At 36.7% G+C, this 25,787-nt stretch overlaps 1 protein-coding gene and 1 non-coding gene across 3 annotated transcripts in view; one reads left to right on the top strand and one right to left on the bottom strand.

The window, feature by feature from the left end:
* The window catches only part of Magi3 (membrane associated guanylate kinase, WW and PDZ domain containing 3), a 181,667-nt gene that overhangs the window by 102,017 nt on the left and 53,863 nt on the right, over positions 1-25,787 (top strand). For both annotated transcript variants that reach the window (XM_021195661.1, XM_021195662.1), the window contains exons 3-6: positions 1,998-2,117; positions 7,269-7,478; positions 10,527-10,704; positions 14,684-14,763. In XM_021195661.1, coding sequence (XP_021051320.1) covers positions 1,998-2,117; positions 7,269-7,478; positions 10,527-10,704; positions 14,684-14,763 — 588 coding nt within the window. The remainder of the gene's footprint in view (positions 1-1,997; positions 2,118-7,268; positions 7,479-10,526; positions 10,705-14,683; positions 14,764-25,787) is intronic.
* On the bottom strand, positions 4,449-4,550 carry LOC115063873. The gene has a single exon (XR_003843742.1). It is a non-coding gene; the product is annotated as a U6 spliceosomal RNA (small nuclear RNA).

Raw genomic sequence — 25,787 nt, 5'->3', positions numbered from 1 at the left:
GTATCCCCCCCCCCATCAAGGTCAATTTGTGCTGCACAAATATTCTTGGATATATGGTCTTCCCCTGGAGCACTGTTAGCTTACCAGGGGTTACATGCTAAGAAAATGGTTCTCAACCTGTGGGTCATGACCCAAGGGGGGGTCACACATCAGATATCCTGCACATCATTGATTTATGTTAGGATTCATAACAGTAGCAAAGTTACAGTTACCTAAGTAGTAATGAAATAATGTCATGGTTGGTGGTCACCACAATATGATAACCTGTATTAAATGGTTGTAGCTTTAGAAAGATTGAGTTAAACAAAGTAGAGATTAGCTTTGAACATAGAAAATTTCTTATTGAGTGATTGGGGCAAAGATAGGATTCTAATGTGCTGAGGAGAAAATGAAAGGAGGTGGAAACTGAGGAAACAGACCTCCTTTCTTTGTAAAAAGGAGAAATGCATTATGTAACTTGCACACATAAAATATAGAGAGAATATCAAGAAACTGAAGACATTTTTTGAGATAATAAAAACAAAAGGGTAAGAGAAAAAAGATTCATTTTATCTTTATGGGAAGAAGCTAGAGTTTAAAGTAATTTGTGATGAAAATTAGCACTAAAGCCACTTTCTTCTAAGTCTTAGCAATATATGTTTTGGAATCCTATAACATCCATGCCTATTAGTAGGAAGGATCATGAGCGTCATCTTGTCCAGCACCACTTTGTAGAAAGATAATGAAACCCAGATAAGTTAAATGCCTGTTCTAAATCAGACTATAAATTATAATAATTTCAGACTAAAGGGAAGTTCTTCCTGCCCCCTTGGTTGGTGTTGTTCTTATGGTATTATTTACAAAATGATTTGCTTATGAATTGAATTTTATATAGACATTATATTTTATAGGAGAGTTCATTTGCACATCCTGTTAGGCTTTGCTACATAACAAATTGTCTTACAATTCCTTGGCTTAAAATAGCCATCATGTGCTATTTGCCATGGCTTCATGAGTTGTCTGGGTTCAGCTGGATCAGTCTGTGGCAAAGTCAGTGACAGCTTGACTGGAAGGGAGAAGCAGAATGGCTCCACCCTTCTGTCTGGGAGCTTGGTGCTGTTTGTTGGCTGGGGCGCTAATTACTCGAATCTAGATGACATTCCTTGCATAGTGACAAGAACATTCTAGAAGGATGGGAGATAGAAATTCAGACTTCAAAACTTGCACAGCATGCTTACCACTGAATTAATAAAAGAATTTAAAAAAAATTGGGCTGAAGGGAGCAGGTCCACTTTTAATGAAAAGAGGCGTAGGTATTTGTAACCACGGAATTTCCCACTTAAATAGAAAATTTTAAGTTATAATTTTAACTATTCAACTTCCTACCAACTTTCTACTTAATATAAAGCAAAAAGGCTGCTGATTGAAGGAATTTTAGTTCAGCATATAAGAAACAAAATTTTTGATAATCAAAATAATTATACTAAAAGAAGAAGCTATATGTTGTAACATTTGTATACTCTAGTCTCTAAAACAAAAATGCTATATTCAGTAAATCACTGCACAGAATGTTGATGTAGCTATAATCTTCTCAGCCCATTATTTTTATCATCATCATCATCATCATCATCATCATCATCATCATCTTTCTGGATCAATTTTTCATGTGCTTTCTGTCTTGCTCTCTCTCTTTCTCTCTCTCTCTCTGACAAACTTATACACACACACAAAATTAAAAGTTTTAAAATAAAATCTTTTAAAAAAAAAACAACTGTATGCCAGGAAATTAAGTCCTTAGTAGTACTAAACTTACTGTAGAGTTTTTATAGATTTGGATTTTATTACTATTTTATTCAAGTATATTTCTCCTATAGTTATTATGATACTTTAATACATCAGATACAGTGTATTAAATAACTCTTATCTTCCTTTAGTCTTTTTAGACTGAACTTTATAGCACTCTGAGTATTTGTATTTTAAAAAGTATTTTACAATTATTTTTTTTCTTCTCTCCTTAGGCACTACAAGGGCTCCCAGGGATGGGGAAGTTCCCGGGGTGGACTATAATTTCATTTCTGTTGAACAATTCAAGGCACTGGAAGAGAGTGGAGCATTGTTAGAAAGCGGAACGTATGATGGTATGTCTCCAAACATGAAAACTACCTCCAGACAACCAGAATCATTTCAGAGGGAATTTCATCAGGAAATACAATTTTTCAAAAGTTATTTGGAAGGACTAGGGGGATGGATTAACATTTAAGAACACTGGCTGCTCCCCCAAAAGACTTGCTTCTGATTTCCAGTATCTACATGATGTTTAGCAACTGTCTTAAACTCCAGTTACAGGGGATCCAGTGTCCCCTACAGGCCTCTGTGAGCACTGCACACGTATGGTACACAAATATACATGAGGCAAAATAAACTGTATGCATAAAATAAAGTAAGTTGCTGGGCAGTGGTGGCTCATGCCTTTAATGCCAGCACTTGGGAGGCAGAGGCATGCGGATTTCTGTGTCTGGAGCCAGCCTGGTCTACAGAGTGAGTTCCAGGATAGCCAGGGCTACAAGAGAAACCCTGTCTTGTAAACAAACAAAAATTAAAAATGAAAAAAGAAAAATAAAATAGAATAAGTCTTAAGACATTATTTGAAAATGTGATTTTTTTTTTGATTAGGGAATTCTCAATTTAACAATTAAATGGAATTAGACAGTAACCAAAAGCATTACATCACATTAAAAAATTCATTGGGAACAGTAAACTGAAAATTTACCAAACTGGCAGGTTTACATATTTCAAAGCCACTCACCAGCATCATAGAAACCCAACAAATGCTTGTTGATGGCTTTCTGTCCATGGCTGGAAGTCTAAAGCCCATAAATGTTGAAAAGCCTGTGTGTACCTTAAAATCATGTAGAAAAGGAAGTATAGATTGAGAGATAGCATCAGTAATTGATTTTCATATCTGTTTCCTGTACCCATTTGTTTCCCTGAAGTATAAACTGAAGATCAGTTTCAACTCTTAAATGATTCCATGTTATGTACTTTAAAAAAAAAAAAAATGAATACACTTTTCCCTTGGCAAGCTTATCCACTCCCATAGCACCTTAAACTTTTTCATTGTGTTTTTTTCTGCTTTTATAAGGATGCCTTTCACAACTTCTATGTAGTAAAGATAATGCCTTTCTTACTTTATGCTGTCTTCAGAGAGATGTATAGAGATGATATTCAGCAAAGACCCTTGAATGCATCGCATTTACATGCATGCTTGTGCATGTGAGTAGATATATTTGTTTCACTTCAGTTACCACATGTGGTCATTTTGTCCTGATAGCCACTTCCACAGTTTTCTTCTCACTGCCACATTGTAGGTCCTTTATTGAGTTCATTATAACATTGTAGGGCCTTTATTGAGTTCGTTATAACATTGTAGGGCCTTTATTGAGTTCATTATAACATTGTAGGGCCTTTATTGAGTTCATTATAACATTATAGGGCCTTTATTGAGTACATCATAACATTGTAGGGCCTTTATTGAGTTCATTATAACATTGTAGGGCCTTTATTGAGTTCATTATAACATTGTAGGGTCTTTATTGAGTTCATTATAACATTGTAGGGCCGGTATTGAATTCATCACACTATTGCAGTTAGTCTCCCCCTCCCTAGGCCCGCTTCAGTGTCTTGCTTTGTTAGATCCATCCTGCCCCTTGCTATAGTGCTGGGCTTCTTCAGGCTCAGCTCTGATACTTACGATCCCTTTTTTTTTTTTTTTTTTTTTTTTTTTTTTTTGAGACAGTGTTTCTCTGTGTAGCCCTGGCTGTCTTGGAACTCACTTTGTAGACCAGGTTGGCCTCGAACTCAGAAATTCTCCTGCCTCTGCCTCCCGAGTGCTGGGATTAAAGGCCTGCGCGCCACCACTGCCCAGGACATCGCTTTCTTATTCAGAACGTTGAGTCATTTCCTTCCTGCCTATAAACTTTGACCTACTTTTTCTGGCCTCAGCTCACATGAATCATCCATTCATTTAAAAATTGATTGGATCATGTTTTATTTATTCAGCAACCACTTGACAAGTACATACTATATGCCAAGTCTTGTAAGAGACCCAGAAATGCTGTGGTGAACAAGATCAAAATGCGATTGCTTTAATAAATTCTGTATTTTAGTAGGGAAGGCCGTGAAAATTAAATTAAGAATAAACTGAGATGCTACAAAGGAAACAAAACAACAAATTTAGAGAAAAACAATAGGAATATAATTTTTGCCAAGTGAAGACATGTCAAAGGGATGGATAAGCTTATTTGTTTTCACCTTTTTTTCGTATAACATTTTTATGGGAACATCTATGGGAATTTCACATCATGTACCCTGACCATGCATAGTCCATCTATGTGTGCCCCTCCACCCTGTGACATCCCCCACAAAAGTAAAAATTAAAATAAGAATAAATAAATAACTCCAAGTCCAGGAAAGATCTGGCCTGCTTCATGAATTCTGTGCCATCCTTGCACGGGGCCGTGCTAATCTCTGTGCAGCTCCAGTTTTAGTCTGTGTGCTGCTGAGGCCAGCACTTGTGCTCACCTCTTATATCTAACCTTTCTTATTCAATATATATGTTCTTACAAAAAGTTTATTGTACCTTTTGCACATATTTATTATTTATATGATCTCTGTTCTTTGTCTCATTTCATTCTCTATTGTCTTTACATATTACTATAGCTTTTAGATTATTCCTTGTTATTACTATCCTACATTTATCTGAATTCATTACGTTTAATTCTTACAGTATGCCATATTTGAGTATTACATTTTATTTCATCATTCTCCTGGTGTTAGACCAAAATTTTCTTACTTGTAGAGTGTATTTACTCAGCTTGATGAAGTAGTTTTGAATAGTTGTCTGTTTTCATTCCTCACAGCAGAGCACAGGGGTTCTTGTTTGATAAGTTTACAAACATAATGGTTCTAGAAGTAAACCTGTTTCAAGGAGAAAAATAAAAGCAAATACAATTACAATCATGTATAAAAGAACATGCCTATAATCCCAGGACTTGGGATATAAGAGGCAGCAAGATCAGGAATTCAACCTTAGCCTCAAATAAGATCCTGTTCTCAAAAAGAGAGATCCCAGCATGATACTATATACCCATAGTCCTAATCCTCGCACGTTGGAAGCAGAGGTGGGGCAGAGGTGACGGCAGGGGCAGAGAGGCAGTAGCAGATGGATCTGTGGAAGTTAGAGGCCAGTCTGGTCGGGTTAGGGAGATTTGAGAAGATTCTGCTAAACATTGATTTTAAAAGATAAATCTAATACCTAGAGGATATGAATATATCTATATTCATATAAGCAAACATGTTTATGACATATATAACTCTACTATGATTCAGATATTATTATCTACAATCTCATGTTTTAAATGTTTATAGTTGATAGCTCTGTAAATTAAAAGGTTTTTCTTAATTAAAAGAAAAGCTTTTAGATTTAAAATATCCATTTGCCTGCATGCATTCATGTATGTATGCATGTATGTATGCATGCATGCATACCTTGTTCATGCCTTGTAGACGTTTTATGAATGGTAGTAAGCTACCATGTGGGTGCTAGGAATTGAACCTGGGTCTTGAGCAAGAGAAGCAATTGCTTTTAACTGCTGAGCCATCTCCCCAGCCCTGGGAAGGCCTTTCTTAAAAAAGGACACTATTTAAAAAATTATTATGAAACCCCCAAACCTATCTAGTGACTAGATAGCAATTTGTACTCTGCATTTTCCCTTAACTTTTCCTTAAGTACATGTTAATTTTTCTATAGTTAGTTAACTGAGAATTTACAGTAAAATGTTCTGTTGATACTATCATTCCCTAAAACACATGTACTCATTTCTATTTTGGTTGATCCAAATCCTTGATAGTGTGACTATTGAGCTTTAAAATGGAAAAATAGCTGGGTATGGTACTGCCTGTCTTTAATTCCAGAAGAGGCACTGGCAGGTAAATCTCTGTGATTTGAGAATGGCCTGGAACTCACATTGTGAGTTCCAACACAGCCAAGGCTACACAGTGAGTTTTTGTCTATACAATAAAATGGGGAAAATTTGAGATTATGGTACATCTTTTCCCCCAACCAAACTCTGCTTGCAGCATTAAGTGTTTTGCTCAGAAGATAATGAATTAGCTTTTCCCTTGCATCTTCATATGCAGGTCAGATAATTGACAGAAAGTCTAATTTGTTTTAATTCAAATCTCTGTACCCATCTATATGGCAACTCCCCTTCAAATATGTGTTTGAAAACCAAGAAATAATTGAGTTTGACTTTTTGAATATTGATAATTGTACTTATTAAGTCAAATATACACAGATTTCACTGTAATGTGTTCTCCTTCTAACATATGAATTTAGGGTATACTATTTATTTCTAGATTTGTCTTAGTGTTATGTAGCCTAACGTGATTTTTTTCTATCTAGGAAAAAAATGACCAATTATTTTTTTTTAATTTCCATTATGTCAATCTGTATCTTAATTATCTCTTGTTGAACTGAACAGTTTGATTTAAAGTGTGATATTTTATAAGCACAATAATAAAAGGTGAAAATGTTTTATTCTTAAATTTAGCTTTTTATAACTGAAACATAATGATTGATATAACGTCAGAAGGAGTGGGAACAGTGACTGTTGAGACAGCTAGACTTGCTGAACACTTCCCATGTGCCTGCCCGCTCAGTATGAGCTACATGACAAGCTGAAGGTTATTTCATTTGTTCTTATTCTTACCTTGACCAAGCACTGGTCCTGGAAAAATCAAAGATCCTCAGAAAAACACATTAAACTGTCTCTTGCTTTTCTGAGTGTATACTAGTATAGAATTTCATATATAATGGCTCTTCAATAAATTATCAGGTAATATAATGCAAGTGTGAAGGAAGCTTTTTAAAACTACACAAAAGCTTACATTCCTATATGAAATAGTTCTTAGCCTTTGTATATATCTTCATTTTAGTAAAACAATTCATTTTATACATTAATTTTATACTTAAAATTAGTTAATTTTATATACCTTTTGTGTCTTTCATTATTGCATAAGAGAATCAATACTTTTATATTTCCAAATTTAGACCTAATTCAGAACCTGTAAAAACAAAATTAAAATACAAGCAGTATTAGTATGTCAGCTAACATATGACAAGATATGAAAAATTAGTCACACAGAATGCTTTTTAGTCAGTGACAGAGGCATTCTTTAAGCTTGGTCAGCATTCATGCTTTCAGCTGCCATCATTTTGTACACCACAGGAAATTTCTATGGCACGCCCAAGCCTCCAGCAGAGCCTAGTCCTTTCCAGCCCGATCCAGTCGATCAGGTCCTCTTTGACAATGAGTTTGACACAGAATCCCAAAGAAAAAGAACCACATCTGTCAGCAAGATGGAAAGGATGGACAGCTCTCTCCCTGAAGAAGAAGAAGATGAGGACAAAGAAGCTGTTAATGGCAGCGGAAGCATGGGTTTGTAAAAATATTAACAACTTCTGATTGGTTTTAGATTGGCTTTAATCTTGAATTGAAATACTAAACGTTTTCTTGAACTATATGCAGAGCAGGTGCTAGGATTCTAATTCTCTATGAAAGCTGTGTGGAGCAATGTATATTTCTGTGGGTCATCTTGTAAACTAACATGAGTTAGCAATAGTAAGCTGTCATTAATGATGTGGCATCACCTTGTTGTCTGAAATACTTGTAATGCTGGGATATGGGAATCTTTCTGCATCGTCTACTTCCCAGGATTAAAACAAAATTGGTTTCATAATACAGCCTTCAACCCAAAGCACATAGACTTTGGAGGTATGTCAGAAGAAATTATCTGAAAAGTTCATTAGCATTTTTTAAATTTAAATTCTGTATCTACTCAAAGATAATTTGCAAATAAAATTGATATTTTTTGTATCTTTTGCTTAACTTTCATATTTCTCACTGAATGAAAATAAAAATGTGAGGGTGAAGAATCTTCTCTGAGTGTCCCTGAATAAATTTGTAATTTCCAGGAGATCCTTACATTTAATTGAGAGAGGACTGGGAAACCAGATCTCAAAAAGATGGACATTAGTGTTATTATTGTAGCCATTTTTCTTTGGAATACTAGTATGCGAACTCTATGAATACTGGAATTTTTTGGGGGGGGTTATATTTTTATTACTGTATCTACTGCACCAGGAATAGTCCCTGGCATATAGGAGGAAGTAAATGTTTATCTGGTCCTTGGATTTGCAGCCTATCTCTATATGATCCCAAAACATTTTCAATTTCCCTCATACCTATTAAAATTTTTCCTTGTATATACAGAGAAACCCTGTCTCGAAAAACCAAAAAAAAAATTTTTTTTCCTTGTATATACCTATTGCCTTATATTATCATTGTTTATTTTCCCCTACAGATCTGGCTATTGTTTTAACTTCTCAATACTTATGTTTAGTGTTAAATGAGTTAGCCAGTGTATTTAGGTGTCAAGACAAAAATTGTGTTTTAAAAGGTTTAGTCATTTGGAATTATATCAAGAAAGTATTATATATAGATCATTTAGTTGGTGTCTTAAGGTTTCTATTCCTGCACAAACATCATGACCAAGAAGCAAGTTGGGGAGGAAAGGCTCTGTTCAGCTTACACTTCCACATTGCTGTTCAAAGGAAGTCTGGACTGGAACTCAAGCAGGTCAGGAAGCAGGAGCTGATGCAGAGGCCATGGAGGGATGTTACTTACTGGCTTGCTTCCCCTGGCTTGCTCAGCTTGCCTTCTTATAGAACCCAGGACTACCAGCCCAGGGATGGCACCACCCACAATTGGCCCTCCCTCCTTGATCACTAATTGAGAAAATGCTTTACAGCTGGATCTCATGGAGCCATTTCCTCACCTGAAACTCCTTTCTCGGTGATAACTCCAGCCTGTGTCAAGTTGACATACAAAACCAACGAGTACAGTTGGTATTGCTTTTGTCTGGCATATTTATTTTCCCCAGATGTAACTCACTTCCAGATCGACTTCTACATTGGATACCTTTAAATCTTTATTACATATTCTGCAAGGAAAATAAACTAGGAATTTTATTCATTTGTTCATTTAAGAAATAGTTACTGAACGTCTGGTGGGCTACTGAGTGCTAGCCATTTGTTCTAAATGCCAGGAATAAGAAGATAGTGAACAGAACAGACAAAAACTCCTGTTCTCAGAGTTTACTTTCTGATGAGAGAGTCATAACTGGACAAACAACATATATAGTGGTCTGATGCCGGGAGGTAGAAAGTAGAGGTAGTCAACTTGCAGTTTTAGATAAACTGTCAGAAAAGACTAGAAACAAATGAGTAAAGTCCAGCTATCCAAGAGAAGAATATTCCTAACAGAGGCAACTGTAACTTTACATTCCTGAAATGGCAGTATGCCTGGGATATTTAGACAGCAGCAAAGGAGCTGATGTGTGGTCATGGTGTGGCTAAGATACTGTGTATGATTTGAGCAGAATGATGGAAGGTAAAAGAATGCAATATTGACAGTTGAGGTCAGGCAATAATGACAGAAGGAGAATACATGCTGCATAGTTCTAGAGACCAGAGTAAGGATCCAGGAGTTTATTTTGAGATGTGAGGTCACAGTTGCATTTTGAGAAGAGAACTATATAACAGGCTTAGTGGGCTCATTCTGTCTCCTTTTTGAGATAGGCAATAGGAAGGCATGGGCATGAATAGGGATAGCAATCAGTAAGCCACTGCATATTGAAGGAAGAAAGCAACCAATTATGTCAGATGCTATTGATAGTTCAAATGAGATGTAGACTGAGAATCATTCATTGGATTTGATTATGTGTAGATCATTGATGATCTTGCTAAGTATAGTTTTATTAATAAAAAGTTCAGAAGCCTTGATTGGGTGAGGTCCATAGAGAAATGGAGGAGTGGAAGTAGAGGTAGCAAATCTAAACTGTCTGAAGGTGGTTTGGCAGAGAGTGGAAAACTTGAGAGCCTTGTCAGAGTAGAAAGATAACTTTATTTTTTTTTTTTGATAACTTTATTTTTTTAAATAATGGAGAAGTGACATATTTATTTATGGAGAGATATGATTTAATAGACAGGGAAGATTGGTGGTATAGAAAAGAGAGTAGGGGGCTGGAAAGATGGCTCAGCAGTTAATGGTGATAATAATGATGTTGCTATGAGGATTATGAGTTAATATATGTTAAGCATTTAAAATAAAGCTTGACGCATAAAAGGCCTGTGTAAGTACTGTGCTGCTGTACTTCCTGGATTGATTCTAGTGGTGTTTTTTGTTTGTTTTTTTTCTGCCTTCCCAGACTAGCATCAGATGAGTAGAATTCATTTTAATTAGAAAATGAAGAAAACCTGAGTATTTTTATTATTTCAAAGTTATAAAGACATACACATAATAGACAAAAACAGTTACAATATTTAATTGCAATACTATATATGCATTGATGTATGCACTTGGCATTTTGTTCATGAAAACTAGCAAACTTTACCCTTTATGCCATTCTGTTTTCAACAATGACAGAAACTAGAGAGATGCATTCTGAGACATCTGACTGCTGGATGAAGACTGTTCCAAGTTATAACCAAACAAATAGCTCCATGGACTTTAGAAATTATATGATGAGAGATGAGAATCTGGAACCGCTACCCAAAAACTGGGAAATGGCCTACACTGACACAGGAATGATCTACTTCATTGAGTAAGCAATGTCTTTATTTCTTCCAGCATGCATGCCCTGTCAAGAGGAGAATAAACTGAAATCGAGAGAGAGAGAGAGAAGAAAACCATGGTTTGATTACTCGTGCCAGTATCTCTAAGCTTTCACTTGTTTTTATTAAAAATATTTTTCGTTATTTATTAAAAATATTTTCCCCTCCTCCACTAATATAGTATATTTGGCCTCTGGAGAGTGTGCATGTGTCGAAGCCAGAGGTCAACCTCAGATGTCATTCCTCAGGTTCTGTCCACTTTGTTTATAAGACAGGGTCTCTCATGGGACAAGAGATCACCCTTGAGTCTTTTCTGGCTAACCAATAAGCTTCTGCTCCACCTGCCCAGTGCTAAAAAGACAGGGGCACCCCACCAAACCTGGCTCTTTCATGTAACTTCAGGGGCTCTAGCTCATGTCCGTATTTTATCAACAGAGCTGTGTCCCCATTTCTGGCCTCTGGTTTGGAAATAGGTGATGGAAAATGAAAGGAATAAAGAATATTTTGCTTTGCTTGAAGAAAAAAGAAAAAAAAAAACCTTTTAGGTAGATTTCCCAACTTAATAAGCTTTTCAAAAATTACACCAAGAGCTAGGTGTGGTGGTACACACCTTTAATCCCAGTACTCAGAAGACAGAGACAGAAGGATTTCTCTCAGTTCAAGGCCAGTCTGCTCTACATGGCAAATTCCAGGTTATATCATGAAACCCTGTCTCAAACCAACCAACAAACAAAATGATCATCATGGAGAGAAGCATATCATTATATAATTTAAAACCTAAAGTTGTAGTTGGTGTATTGAGATAATATATTTAGAAAATACAGTAGGAAATACCACTGATCTTTAAAGTAATTAGTACAATAGAAGCCAATAAATAGGAGGCTCTTTATGGAAAAGTATTGATATAATATCCATAGAAGTACTGAATACCACATAATTAGATCAGCCTAAAATCGAATGTTGTTTGCTCTAGAGAATGTTATGTAAATAATTTATTCAAAGTTCAATAGAAAAGATTCTTTTATATTCCTATGAACCTTGAAGTCTAATCTTTAAAACAATTTGTTCAGGAGTAGAGTAATAATATTGTAAAGTTACATAATAATTAAGTAACTGGAAATACTTAGGTCTGGGTACTACAGTCAGAGAAGTTCTCTTTCTCTGTCTGTCTGTCTGTCTGTCTGTCTGTATCTCTTTGTGTCTCTCTCCTCTTCCCTCCCTCCCTCTCAACCCTTTTGTCATTAATTAAGGCTCAGGACCTCAGGCTGCTTCTTCAGACTGTTTCATGAGTGAGCATTTTCTTCTACCAAGTCAGAGTCTAGTGCTTAAAAGACAGATTTGAGTACGAGGTCTTTTACCACATATAGTACATTCTCGTAAACATTAGTGGACAGGTGTACACAAAACAATACAACCACATATACTCTTGTATGAACAATTGAAGGGATTTTCAAGGACAGTTTATATAAGGAGACTTTATTTTTAAAAAAGTCTTCATAGTTAAATATGTTAAAGACCTAAACAATAAGAATTGAAACTAGGGGCTAGAGAAAGATGGCTCAGTGGTTAAGAGTGCTTACTCTGCTTCCAGAGGACCCAGGTTCAGTTCCAAGCATCTGTGTCAGGAAGCTCACAGCCACTTGTAATTCTAGTTCCTGAGGATCTGATACCCTCTGGCAACCTTGGGTACTATTCAAGAATGTGGTGAATGTAGACTTAACATAGGTACATACTCATACATATAAAACAAATGCAGTTTTTCAACAAGAATTGAAATTAAACTACTAAGTGAAAATACAGGGAGAAATTATATTTAACAAAGACTTTCTGATAGGAAACAAAAACAACAACAACAAAGGAGGTTATAAACTAAAAACGTTTTCATGAGGTGGTCAGTGAGTAAAAAGGCAAACTGCAATAGGAGAAAAGTTTCCAAACCACGTGTTGAACAGAGAGTTTGTAAATACAAATACAGGGGACTATTTACTGATAGGGTAACAGCTTTGTTCTTGGGCGTAATGTGGCAGGCCTGTGTTAACTGCTTATGTTAAAATGCATGACTGTGACCGGGTGGTGGTGACACACGCCTTTAATCCCAGCACTTGGGAGGCAGAGGCAGGCGAATTTCTGAGTTTGAGGCCAGCATGGTCTACAAAGTGAGTTCCAGGTCAGCCAGGGCAATACAGAGAAACCCTGTCTCGAAAAACAAACAAAACAAAACAAAAAAAAGCATGACTGTGAGAAAAGAATATTAGTGTAGATCTAGAATGTTTTAACTTTTACATTTTAGGAATAGCCTTGTGAATACTGTTTTATCCCCTGGAGAATATTGGGTAAGATCTTAACAGATGACCTATTTTTGCTAATTTAGCAATCACATTTGCATTGGTATACTCAAAGTCAGACTTTTCTCAGGTAGAAATTGAATTTGGTTTAAGAAAGTATTTCCACAGCTTTTTAAATTTTTTTTCTGCCATTCGTTTTCTCCTAGGAATCTAGGAGTTAGGATCTCTTCCATTTTACTAAATTTGATTCCATTGGTTTTATTTTAGGGATATTCTCTCTGTGTAAGGATGTATGACACACACTTTCTAAAGTACTCTGTTTTCCTATACAAATTATTTAATATATGCACATGGCTGTGGTCTGCCAACAAGCATCATCCAAAAGTAGTCACAGACTGTGAGGGCTAGAGACAGGACACAGGATGGCCTCTGCTTTACAATCCTTCCCTTCTTTCCTCCCTCTCCCCTCCCCTCCCCTCTCCTCCCTCTTCTCTTTTTAAGAAGTGGACAAGGAAAGAGAATTTCTTCATATCACTATGTTCATAGAACTTCAATATACTTTTCTTTCCTAATATGCCTATGTCAGACATTATATGCATATGTATGTGCATGTGTGTGTACATACATGTACACAAGTACATGTGTGTAGGTACAGGTACACTGTATATGTGCTGTGCGAGTGGAGGACAGCTCTGTTTCAGGGACTTTCAACACTGACCGTGTTTAATAGTTTTAGCATTCCTGTCTTGTGTGGTGACTTGGCCTGAGGCTGACTCACTGTAGCCTATAATGAAATCAAGCCCGTTGTTCTTTGACAGCAGCTTTTGGCCCACTTCATAGGAAGGAGCACGGGCTCTCTGCTCTGCTCCACCTTTTTTGTTTGTTTCTTTCATGTGGTCCATGTTGATGAAAATACAGTTTTATAGAATAGTGTTTAACCAGAGCCATAATTTTTACTGGTATATTGCAGAAACAACCACCTTAAAAATTACAAGTTTAATCTTAAAGAATCTCTTTGAGAACAGAACCTTTGTTTGATATTTGCCTCTACATTTTCAGCCCCTTGCACTGTACATACAAATGACAGTTACTCCAGAAAGAAAGAAAGAAAGAAAGAAAGAAAGAAAGAAAGAAAGAAAGAAAGAAAGAAAGAAAGAAAGAGAAAGAGAGGAAGGAAGGAAGGAAGGAAGGAAGGAAGGAAGGAAAGAAAGAAAGAAAGAAAGAAAGAAAGAAAGAAAGAAAGAAAGAAAGAAAGAAAGAAAGAAAGAAAGAAAAAGAATTGCAGTACTTTTTAACAAAAGAAAGGAAGGACTTTCTATAGCAGGCAAACATGATTTTTAGTCTGGCTTTGCCAGCTAGTAATACACAGCATGTGACTATGTGCCCACCCTTTGAAATGTTTTGACTGCTTAAATAAGCTTATCACCCTGTACTTGGCTTTTGATCTCTTCTTTAAACTCTTCATTCTCAAACTTGTACCTCTAGAATTACCTTTCCTTTATGGCAATTTATAAGCAATGGATTGGGAACAGTAGGGTTATTGAGTCTGTGGAATACCGATGGAGCTTATAGGAGATAAGTGTTCTAATGTCATGCTTTTCGGTTATTTTGAATCTTTGCTTTTGAGACACTTTTCTCCCTATTTATCTTACTATCTCTAACTGAGCTCTCCATCCTACTACAGCCATAATACGAAGACAACCACCTGGCTGGATCCTCGTCTCTGCAAGAAAGCCAAAGCCCCTGAAGACTGTGAAGATGGAGGTAGAGATTCAGAAACCTTTCATATTAGGCTTTTTCTCTTAATCCTTCCTTACTCTTCTTGCCTAGATAATGAGTTTTCTAAAATCCTAAGCAAATAATAATATGCATAAGCACACCAGCCGTGGATTGTAATCATAATTAGCTGGTGGTAGTAATTATGTCATTATATATAATTTTATAGGAGTTTTTTTAAAACTGCCCCTAAAAAGAGAAAAACACCTCTGCTGCTTTTAAATGTATATTCTAAAGTCAGACTTTTAAAATTCTAAATATTCAATAAATTAGGTACAACCTCATTATGTTTGATGCAGAGCATAGGTCACTAAGTTTGAAGACTTACTCTAAACTACAGAAATTAAGACAGTATAGGACTTACAGACAGACGGACACACAGGTCAAGGTAACAAAGTAGTACCAGTAAGGTCCAGAAATAGTTAATATCTTGTCACTTGATTTATTAACTTGCCACAAATCAATTTACTGAGGCAAAGAAAACATCTTTAACATGTATGCTGGAAAAAGTTGACATTATGAACATAGGCCCTGGTTTCTGTCTCTACTACTACAAAATATATAAATAAAATAAAAAAGACCACCCTGGGAAAGCGAACCTTATCTGTACCCCATTTCCTAAACAAAAATTAATTTCAGATAAATCAGAATCCTAATCATAAAGCTAAACCGTAAATACCGGAGAATTTACTGATGATGTGGGGACTGATAGTTTCTATACAAGCTGTAAAAAGTGGGATGAGAAGGAAAATTGATGTTCTGTACTTAATTTAAAATTTTTAAATGTTCATTAAAAGATACCACTAAGAAAATGAGTAAGTCAAGCCAATCGTGGTTAGCACAGGCATATAATTCTAGCTGTTCATGAAGCTGAAGCACAAAGATTGCAAATTTAATAGCAGCCTGGGAACATAGTGAGACCCTATCTAAAACTTGGAAAATGTATTTAAAGGAGCTATAGGTCAGTGGTAGAGCACTTGTAGAGCCCTGAGAAAGGAAGATGAGAAAAAATTAATAGACCAAGACTCAGGTTTTGCAGTATATAATTAACAGAGGAATTACTGTAAGAATCTAAAAAGAACTATTTAAGGAATTTTAAAAAACTTTTTATGTATAGATGTTTGGTATATCTATGAACCACCTGCGTATGTTATCTACATAGGCCAGAAGAGGGCAGCAGATCTCCCTGGCACTATTAGAGTTATAAAAGGTTGTGAGCCACCATGTGGTTGTTGAGAACCAAACAGGGGTCCTCTGCAAGAGCAGTAAGTGCTCTCAATAGCTGAGCCACTGCCCCATCCCCTATAAAGAAGTGATTTATAATTCAATAAACATGTGTGTATATATACATATATATATTAGAGAGAGAGAAAGAGAGAGAGAGAGAGGCTAAAAACCATTTATTTTGCTTTCAAAACCTTCTGGAATGACTACGAAAATAAAAAATAAAACAATTAGTGTGGGTAAATATGGATACAAATAGTAGCTCTTCCATATTAATGTGCAGATTGAAAAATGGTGCAGCCACTTTGGAAAACAGTTTGTCAGTTTCTTAAAATGGTAAATATAGGGGGTTTCTGTGGGGGGCGGACTAGGAAAGGGGATAACATTTGGAATGTAAATAAAATATCCAATAAAAAACTGAAGAAAAGGTAAATATAAATAAATGTAAGGTAAATATGAAAACCTAAATAAGCTTCTATTGTATTAGGTTTTCATACTACCCCTCAAATGGCCCTTAGTTTTAGCTGTCTCTTCCTATATTCACTCTCTTGTTGCCCTCGTCCCTCCTCCTCTCCCTCTGATCCTTCTGTTCCAATACCTCCATCTTCACAATCACTCAAAAACTGTATATTTACCTTTCCTAGGGTTGTCTGTCAGCGCCCCTAGCCTCGGTTGTTCTATAGATTGTGGTTTGATTATCATGATTTAACAGCTAAGATTCACATATAAATGAATCCATATCATACATGTCTTTCTGGATCTGGGTTACCTTACACACGATGATCTTAGCTATTTTGAAAGGTGTAAGATAAACGCTCAAAGTACTTTTGAATTGCATTTCCCTAATTACTGAGTAAGTTAAAAGAAGCCTTTAAGTATTTCTCAGCCGTTTGAGTTTCTTCTTTTGAAAATTCTCTGTGAGGATCAGTATCCCATTTTTAATTGATTTAGTTGGGTTGTTTGAAATCTAGTTTTTTGAGTTCTTTAAATATTTTGGATATTAGCCCTCTGTAGGATGTGTAGTTGGTAAGAATCTTTTCCCATTCTGTCAGTGGCCAGTTTATACAAATGATGGTGTCCTTTGCCATATACAAGCATCTCAGTTTCAGGAGGTCCCATGATTGTTGATTTTAGTGCCTATGTTTAGAAAGTCTTTTCCTGTGCCAATGAGTTATAGGCTATTCTTGATTCTTCTGTCAGGTTCAGTGTGTTGTTTTGTGTCAAGGTCTTTGATCCATTTTGAGTTTTGTGCCAGATAATAAATTTGGATTTCTTTGGGTTGTTCTACATGCAGCCATCCAGTTTGATTAGCACCATTTGCTGAAGGTAACCTTTTTTCCAGTATGTATTCTTGGCAACTTTATCAAACATCAGGTGTACATACGTCTGTGTCTTCAGGATTTTTACCATTGCATAACATATCTATTTTTGTGCCAATATCATATTTCTGTTTATATCTTGAAATTGGGGATGGTACCTCCAACACTTCTTTTATTATTCAGGATTGTTTTAGCAATGCTGGCGTGTGTGTGTGTGTGTGTGTGTGTGTGTGTGTGTGTGTGTGTTCATATGAAGCTGAAAATTATTCTTTCAAGGTATGTGAAGAATTTTGATGGGAATTTCATTGAATTTGTAGATTGTTTTTGGTAGGATGGCCATTTTTACTATATTAATCCTACCAATCTATGAACATGGAAGATCTTTTCATTCTGGTATCTTTTTCTTCAGTGTCTTAAAGTTTTTATCATACAAGTCTTTCACTTACTTGGTTAGAGTTATCCCAAGATATTTCATATAATTTGAGGCTATTGTGAAAGCTGTTGTTTCCCTGATTTCTTCCTCAGTCCCTTTGTCTCATATATATATATATATACATGCATGCTATTGATTTTTGTGAGTTAATTTTGTATACAGCTACTTTGCTGGAAGTGTTTATCAGCTGTCGGAATCCCGATAGAATTTTTTAGGGTCACCTATATATATATTATCATTATATGCAAATAAAGGTACTTTGTCTTCTTTCTTTTTTAAAAAAATTATTTTATTAGATATTTTCTTCATTTACATTTCAAATGCTATCCCGAATGTCCCCTATACCCTCCCGTCTTCTTTCTAATTTGTATTCCCTTGTTTCTTTCTCAGTGATGTCTATTGTTGATGTTAAGGTGAATTTCTTGGATGTTACACAAGGATGGATCCTGTTTTCAAATCCATTCTATTACTCTGTGTCTTTCCGGGGGGACATTGAGACCACTGGTGGAGGTGGTGGAGGTGGTAGAGGTGATGGAGGCGGCGGAGGTGGTGTGTATGTGTGTTTGTTTTTCCCCTCTTCTGATTTGATGGTCTGGGATTATTTATTCCTTGTTTTTTCCTTGGTGTGGTTAACCTATTTAAGTAAGAATTTTCCCTTTACCACATTTTGTAGGGCTGGGTTTGTAGATAAATACTGCTTAAATTTGGTTTTATCATGGAATGTCTTTATTTTCTATTGTGATTCAAAGTTTTGCTGGGCATAGTAATCTGGGCTGGCATCTTTGCTCCTTCAGAGTCTGTGGAGCTTCTTCTGTGCATGACCTTCTGGCTTTTTTTGAGTCTCCATTGAGAAGTCACATGCTACTCTAATAGGTCTGCCTTTATATGTTAGTAGGTCTTTCTCCCTTGCAGCTTTTAATATTCTTTTGTTATTAATTTTGTTCTGTCCATGTAGTATTTTTATTATGTGCAGAGGGTAATTTCCTTTGCTGCTGCTTCCCTCTGCTTCCTGCTCCCTGTTCCCCCGTACAGGGTTTCTCTGTGTACCCCTGGCTGTCTTGGAACTGTCTCTGTAGACCAGGCTGGCCTTGAACTCACAGAGATATGCCCGTCTCTGCCTCCTGAGTGCTAGGATTAAAGGCCTGTATCACCACTGCCTTACTTCTGTATGTTCTTGTACCTTGATTGTAGATTTTCTTCTATGATTTTTTGAAACTATTTTCTTTGACTTTGACCTGGATTTTTTCTCCTTCCTCTACTTCTGTTATTCTTAGATTTGATTTTTTTATAGTGTTCCAAATTTCCTGGATGTTTTGTGCCAGTATTTTATATTTAACATTTTTTTACTGAGGTATCCATTTCTTCTATTGTCTTTAATGCCTAAGATTCTCTCTTTCATCTCTTGTATTCTATTGCTGAAGCTTGTCTCTGAGGTTTCTGTTATAGTTCCTAAATTGTTCATTCCAGATTCCCCTCATATTTTATTTATTGATTCTAATACCACTTCCAGGTCTTGAACTCTTTTAATTATGTACTTTCACTGTTTGTGTCTTCAGAGATATCTTTAAGAGATTTATTCATTTCCCCTAAGCACCTCTATCATATTCATATTATAAGGGCTATTTAAGGTTTTTATCTTGTGCTTCAGCTATGTTGCAATACTTGGGGGACCTACTTGGAGTAGGGGTTCTGAGCTCTAGTGAAGACATATTGTCCTGGCTGTTATTGATTATGTTTTTACACTGCCATCGAGACACCAGGATTGGAAAGATTCTGGGATTCCGAGATCTTGATAGGTGTGACCACTGAAGGTTAGGGTAAAATGTATTTCTAGGTATTAGGAGCTGATACTTAAGAATGGGGATGGACTGTGGGGTGGAGGATTGAGGGGGTCCACAAATGCCTATAACTCCAGCACAAGGAATCCAACACCCTTCCCTGAGTTCTGTAGGCACCAGCTTACACAAACAAACATGTATATACATAGATTTAAAAAGTAATTTTAAAAATGGAAAAGAAATAAAACAAGGGAAGAAAGCTTGGCATAGCAAGCATGTCTGTAATTCCAGCTCCTGGAAGGTAGAGAGCAGGAAGATAAAGAGTATCTTCAGTTACATAGTGAGCCTGGGCTATATGACACCCTGTCTTAAAAAACAAAACAACTACAACAATACAAGAGCAAAGGGGATAGGGAAAAGACAGGCCGTAGATGTAATTAACTGAAATAATTTTATGTTCTGTCCTATCACATGATTCCCAAGAATGAAACTCGATGGGCAGGCTTGAGGGCAGGCACTCTTGTTCAGCCCCTGAGTTTTCATTAAGGAAAAAAAATATTTTTTGTTTTATCTTCCTTGTCAATAATGCTGTCTGCCATAGTTAGCTCTTTATGATGGTGAAGTTAGCCATTGTAAAGCAAACTATGATATGTAATACTGTAGAAAATGACCTTTCAGATTGGGTGTATGCTCTTAGTCCTCGTCTGTTTTTGCCAATTTGTTGCCTTTCCTACTCCCTAATTCAATTTCTACTAAGTTCTCTGCATTTCCTGATTTCTTTGGTGGGAGATATTTGTTCCTCTTATTCTATCAACTGCCAGTGGCTCACCCACTAAATCTCTAGTATTGCCTTTCATTCTGAGCTAGATTTCTGGGTTTCCTATTGCTTTTGAGTCTGTCGTTAGTTGTTTCAGTGGCTTGTCAAATGCACATTAAAAGTAAGTTTGACATCTTTGGTCTCTCATAGACACCATTTTCCTGAGCACTAGGTCAAGGCTCTAGAATGATTCTCAACCACAGGGGTCACATAGCACATATCCTGCATATCATATATTTACATTATAATTAATAGTGGTAACAAAATTACAGTTATGAAGTAGCAATGACAGAATTTTATAGCTAAGGTTCACCATGGCCAAGTAACATATAAAGGCAGGCCTATTAGAATTACACCAGACTTCTCACCAGAGACTATGAAAGCCAGAAGATCCTGGACAGATGTGATACAGACCCTTAAAGAATACAAATGCCAGCCCCGGCTACTATACCCAGCAAAACTCTCAATTACCATAGATGGAGAAACCAAAGTATTCCATGACAAAACCAAATTCACACAATATCTATCCACGAATCCAGCCCTTTAAAGGATAATAAAGGGAAAGCATCAACACAAGGACAGAAACTCCATCCTAGAAAAACCAAGAAAGTAATCCTTTAACAAACCTAAAAAAAGACAGCCGCAAGAACAAAATCCCAAGGAAGCAATTACTTTTCTTTAATTTCTCTTAACATCAATGGACTCAATTCCCCAATAAAAAGATATAGACTAATAGACTGGCTACACAAATAGGACCCAACATTTTGCTGCTTACAGGAAACACACCTTAGGGAAAAGGATAGACACTACTTCAAAGTGAAAGACTGGAAAACAATTTTCCAAGCAAATGGTCCGAAGAAACAAGCTGGAGTAGCCATTCTAATATCAAACAAAAGTGGCTTCCAACCCAAAGTTATCAAAAAAGACAAGGAAGGGCACTTCATACTCATCAAAGGTAAAATCTACCAAGAGGAACTCTCAATTCTGAATATTTATGCTCCAAATACAAGAGCAGCCACATTCATTAAAGAAACATTACTAAGGATTTTTTAAATGACAAACCATGTTGTCATGGCACTGATACATTTTTGCCTTTTTTGTCATATGCCTTTTGGGGGGGGCAGGAGAGCAAGAGTTGTGTTTCCTTACTCATACCCATTCTTTTTCTAAGCACAATTCTAAAGTGTTATTTCTTCAGAGACCCCTCTGTGCTCCTTTTTTCTGAATTAGAACTGTCTTCTCTAGTGATATACTTCCCCTCTAGTTATATGCTATGCTATGCTGAACTGTAAGTAGATACCAGTCCTCAAGAGCAAGGTTATTGTCCTAGTCAGTTGCGTATCCCTTCACCAGAGACTTAAAGGTTTGGAAGAAAAGAAAGGGCTAGAGGAGGCATGGAAGGGAAAGAATTATGCTGTCTTCAGATTAATTTGATGATTCTTATAAACAGTATTCTTAAAATTCTCTACTCTTCTGTGGAAGGAGATAAATAGTTGTCTGCATTCACCAGTTAGAGTCCCAATAAAGCTAAGATACAAACTACAAACATGAAGCCAAATGTGGGCTTACCCATGAGTGTGGACCCTGCATTCATATAAGCACTCTGTTTTATCTCTGTGGGCAGTAGCACTGAGCAGTTTGAGGTCTTCTCCCCTGAGGCAGGCATGGTAGAGGACAGACTAGAATGTTTTTCTCCAGGCAGGTGGCATCTGAAACAGGAGTTCTAGAGGCCCAAGCATATTTGACTACATTCTGTAAAGCTCATTAGTCAGATAGGATACTTTTCCTTTGCAAGAGGAGCTGAGGGCTCAAAGAAACTAGAAATGTTTCTCTCATTCATCTCTATGGAATTTGAAAAATTCAGACTATTTCTTTAGTCACAAAATAATTATTAATTTAGTCTCAAAAGTAGACAATTTGGCTCACCAGGTAAAGATGTCTTGGTGCCAAGCCTGACTATCTGCTTTCAATTTCCCAACCAAAAAGATGAGAACCAATCCTAAAAGTTGTTCTCTAACCTCCACATGTGCATTGTGGAACTTATTCACACATAGATACACATAAATCCTTTAGTAGAAGGATTACAACTAGATATATATTCTAATATTGCCTGCCTGCATGTAATCTGGTGGGAGGCCATGATTAGAACCTTGAGCTTCTTTTGTTTTATGCTCGTCAATCCTGACCACTTTCTCTGCACTTTCTGTCTCCCTCCATGGGAAAGAATAGCCCTGAAGTTGACTATTTTCATTATAGACTATATCTGAATCCCACTGGTATTCTCTATCATGGAGAGTACATGTTGAAAAGAAAATAATATTTTAAATGTGGACTTTATAGTTTAAGATGCTGTTTGCCATTAACTGATCATCTAAGATTTAGGAAAACTCCACCAGTTCTAAACTTGTCCTTTCTTTACTGTTCTTCTGAAATCTATGTCTCCACACTATCCAATGATTTAACTGATGAACACATTTGTCTTCCATTCAAATAAAGTAATTAGTGTTTTGGCTTAAATAATTATATTTAAAATACAACATCAGAATTTCATTCTACTCTCAGCCCACCCTGTTTCTTATCTGATGAAAGAAAGATTAAGATTAAATTACCAAAGACATCTTATAAATATTGAGTGTTGAATTCATTTTGGAGCTTAAAGAATGAAAATAGAAAATTAGCAGATGAATAGACCTACATTATGAGAAAGTCATTTTAATTCATATATTTCAATAAAAAAATATCATTTTTGGAAAAAAAAAGGAAAAGAATAAATTCATGGGCATTAGAGCCATCCAGTTGCTTGATATGCCAAGAATAGATTTACTTCTTGAGTCAGTTGGGAAGATGCATCCATTTCTCATACAGAAGAGGGTAGTCAGGTTACTCAGGTCTCTCCTGTCCCCAAATAAAGATACTTCTTGGCTTTGACACCACATCCTTTACACACTTCTTATACTATAGTTTTCACAAGTTTTTTTAAAGGACATCTTTTGTTAAGGTATCTACCTCTATTTTATAACTATAGTAATTGATGCCGAGTGATGGGTGGCACTTGGGAGGCATAGACAAGCAGATCTCTGAGTTTGAAGCCAGCCTGATCAACAGAGTGAATTCTAGGACAGCCAGGGCTACACAGAGAAACCCTGTCTTAAAGAACACAGGGAAAAAAAGAGAGAGAGAAGAAAATTAGTGATAATAATAGTCTGGCATTTAGTGCCTACCTATTTCCACCTTTTCAGCAATCCGCTTTCCTCTTTTTTTCCTATTTTGAGACAAGTTCTCACTATATAGCCCCGACTCACCTGGAACTCTGTGTGGACTTCACCTCCTAAGTGCTTTCTTAAAGTGCCACCATGCTGGGTGTAGGACTGCTTTTCTTAAATTTATCAATATGATGATTTTCTAATTCAGTAGAGTCTTCGTAGCTCTTCTCACAGCTCCCCACAACTTTGTTAGTGTTGGCCATGGCTTCTGTCCCCTTCGACTCCTTCCATGACCATATTTTGGCCTTTTACTTCTTACCATGTCAGTGTTCCTAAACTTCTGTCTATTTTTCACCTTTCTCGATTCACAGTTTAAGTAATCTTATCCATTGCCATGCTGTTCCCTTGGTGCCTGCCAAATGTTTATCTTCCTGTATTTATCTGTTGAATCTAGGTTCATATGGCTTCTTGGGTATGTCTGTCAAGGTGTTCTCAGAAATGATAATCCTCTCAGTTGTCTGAGTCAAAACTGATTGTTCTCAGCTTATTCCTTACAGTTTCCCTGGGTTTTTTGTTTGTTTGTTTTGTTTTTTACAGTTAAGAACCAAGTATAGCATTGCAGCTTTTAAAAACTTACTACTTTTTTAATGTCTACTTGTGCTAGACATGGTATTAAGACATTTTTAAATGCTTCTTTGGTCTTCTAAGTTCCTCTAAATCTTTTTATATTTTTAATTCCTACAAGCATGTCCTCATATTAGTTATTGGTAAGTACTTGATAACATGCTATATTAGGTAATCTTTGTGTTCAACCTGGGTGGATTTGACGTGAGTGCTTCAGTAAGAATATTTCCAGAAAGGGGAGATCACCCAGAATGAGTAGCATAGTCAATTGGGTGAGATCCCAGACTGAGTAAAAAGGAGAAAGTGAGCTGAACTCGAGTTCCTCAGTTTGGAAGCAACTCGACCAGCTGCTTCATGTTCTGCTGCCGTGCCTGCCCGCCAAGATGGACCATATCCTCAAATTGTGAGACAAAGTCAACCTGTCCTCTGCTGAGTCATTGTTGTTAGGTATTTTGTCACAGCATCAAAACAACTAATTACTCATCTATCATTTTTATGCCAGAAGAACTATAAACTGAGGACCACATAGGTCTCCTGTCCTACTCTTTCTTTCCCTCAGTCTCCATAGTAACCAGATTTCACTTCCTTATCTCTGCTACATGCCCATTCCATCATTCCTACTACCAACACCTTAGTTCCAGCCTTCATAATTCACTACCTAGTCTATTAAAGGTTTTCTTATTTGTCTACTTTTGTATCACTCTATTTTATCTGTTTCTTCCTGTTACTGATGGTCCATATCTTTTACAAATATAAATTTAATCATGTCACAGTCCCACTTTAATCACTCTTATTATCATGAAAATAAATATCACAGGGCTGGGGTGATGGCTCAGTTGGTAGGAATTTTTGCTGAGTTTGAGTTTCCAACATCCATATAAAAGCCAGGCATAGCTACATTTCCCTGTTACCCAATCTTGTAAGTCAGAGATAAGTGGATTCCTAGATGCTCACTGGCTGGCCAGCCTACTTAAAATGGTGAGCTTCATGTTCAGTGAGAAATCTTGTCTTAAAAAAATAAAATACTTACACCCAACCATTGATTGGACTGAAGTCAGGAACCTCTGTGATTGCATTAGGGAAAAGCTGGAAGAAGCTGAGGAGGAGGGAAACCCCATTAGGAAGACAGAAGTCTCAACTAACCTGGACCCCCAATATCTCTCAGACACTGAGCCACTAACCCGGCAGCATACGCTAGCTAGTCCGAGGCCCCTAACATATACAGCAGAGAACTGCCTGGTCTGGCTTCAGTGAGAGAAGATGTACCTAACCCAGAGACTTGAGGCCCCAGGGAGTGAGGAAGCCTGGCAGGGGTTGGGGTGGGGGGATATTCTCTTGAAGACAGGTGGGGAAAGGAGGAATGGGATGAGGAACTTTCAAAGGGCAGAACAGGAGGGGGATAATGACTAGAGTACAAAAGAAGATTAATTAAAAAAAAAAAAAAAGATATGTTCGTGTTTATTTCTTCTCTGTTCTCATCTGACTCCTTCTGTCTTCTGTCTTCACCGGTGCCTAGCTTGTTCCCTTTAATCCTGTCTCTGTAAAACTCTCCCAGTAAAACCTCCTCCTTCCTTCCCCTCTGTCTGCACTGCTTTCTTTTTTCTTTTTTCTTTT

Source organism: Mus pahari, chromosome 4 (assembly GCF_900095145.1).
Source record: "Mus pahari chromosome 4, PAHARI_EIJ_v1.1, whole genome shotgun sequence".
Taxonomy (NCBI): Eukaryota; Metazoa; Chordata; class Mammalia; order Rodentia; family Muridae; genus Mus; species Mus pahari.
This window is presented reverse-complemented; position numbering and strand designations above follow the sequence as displayed.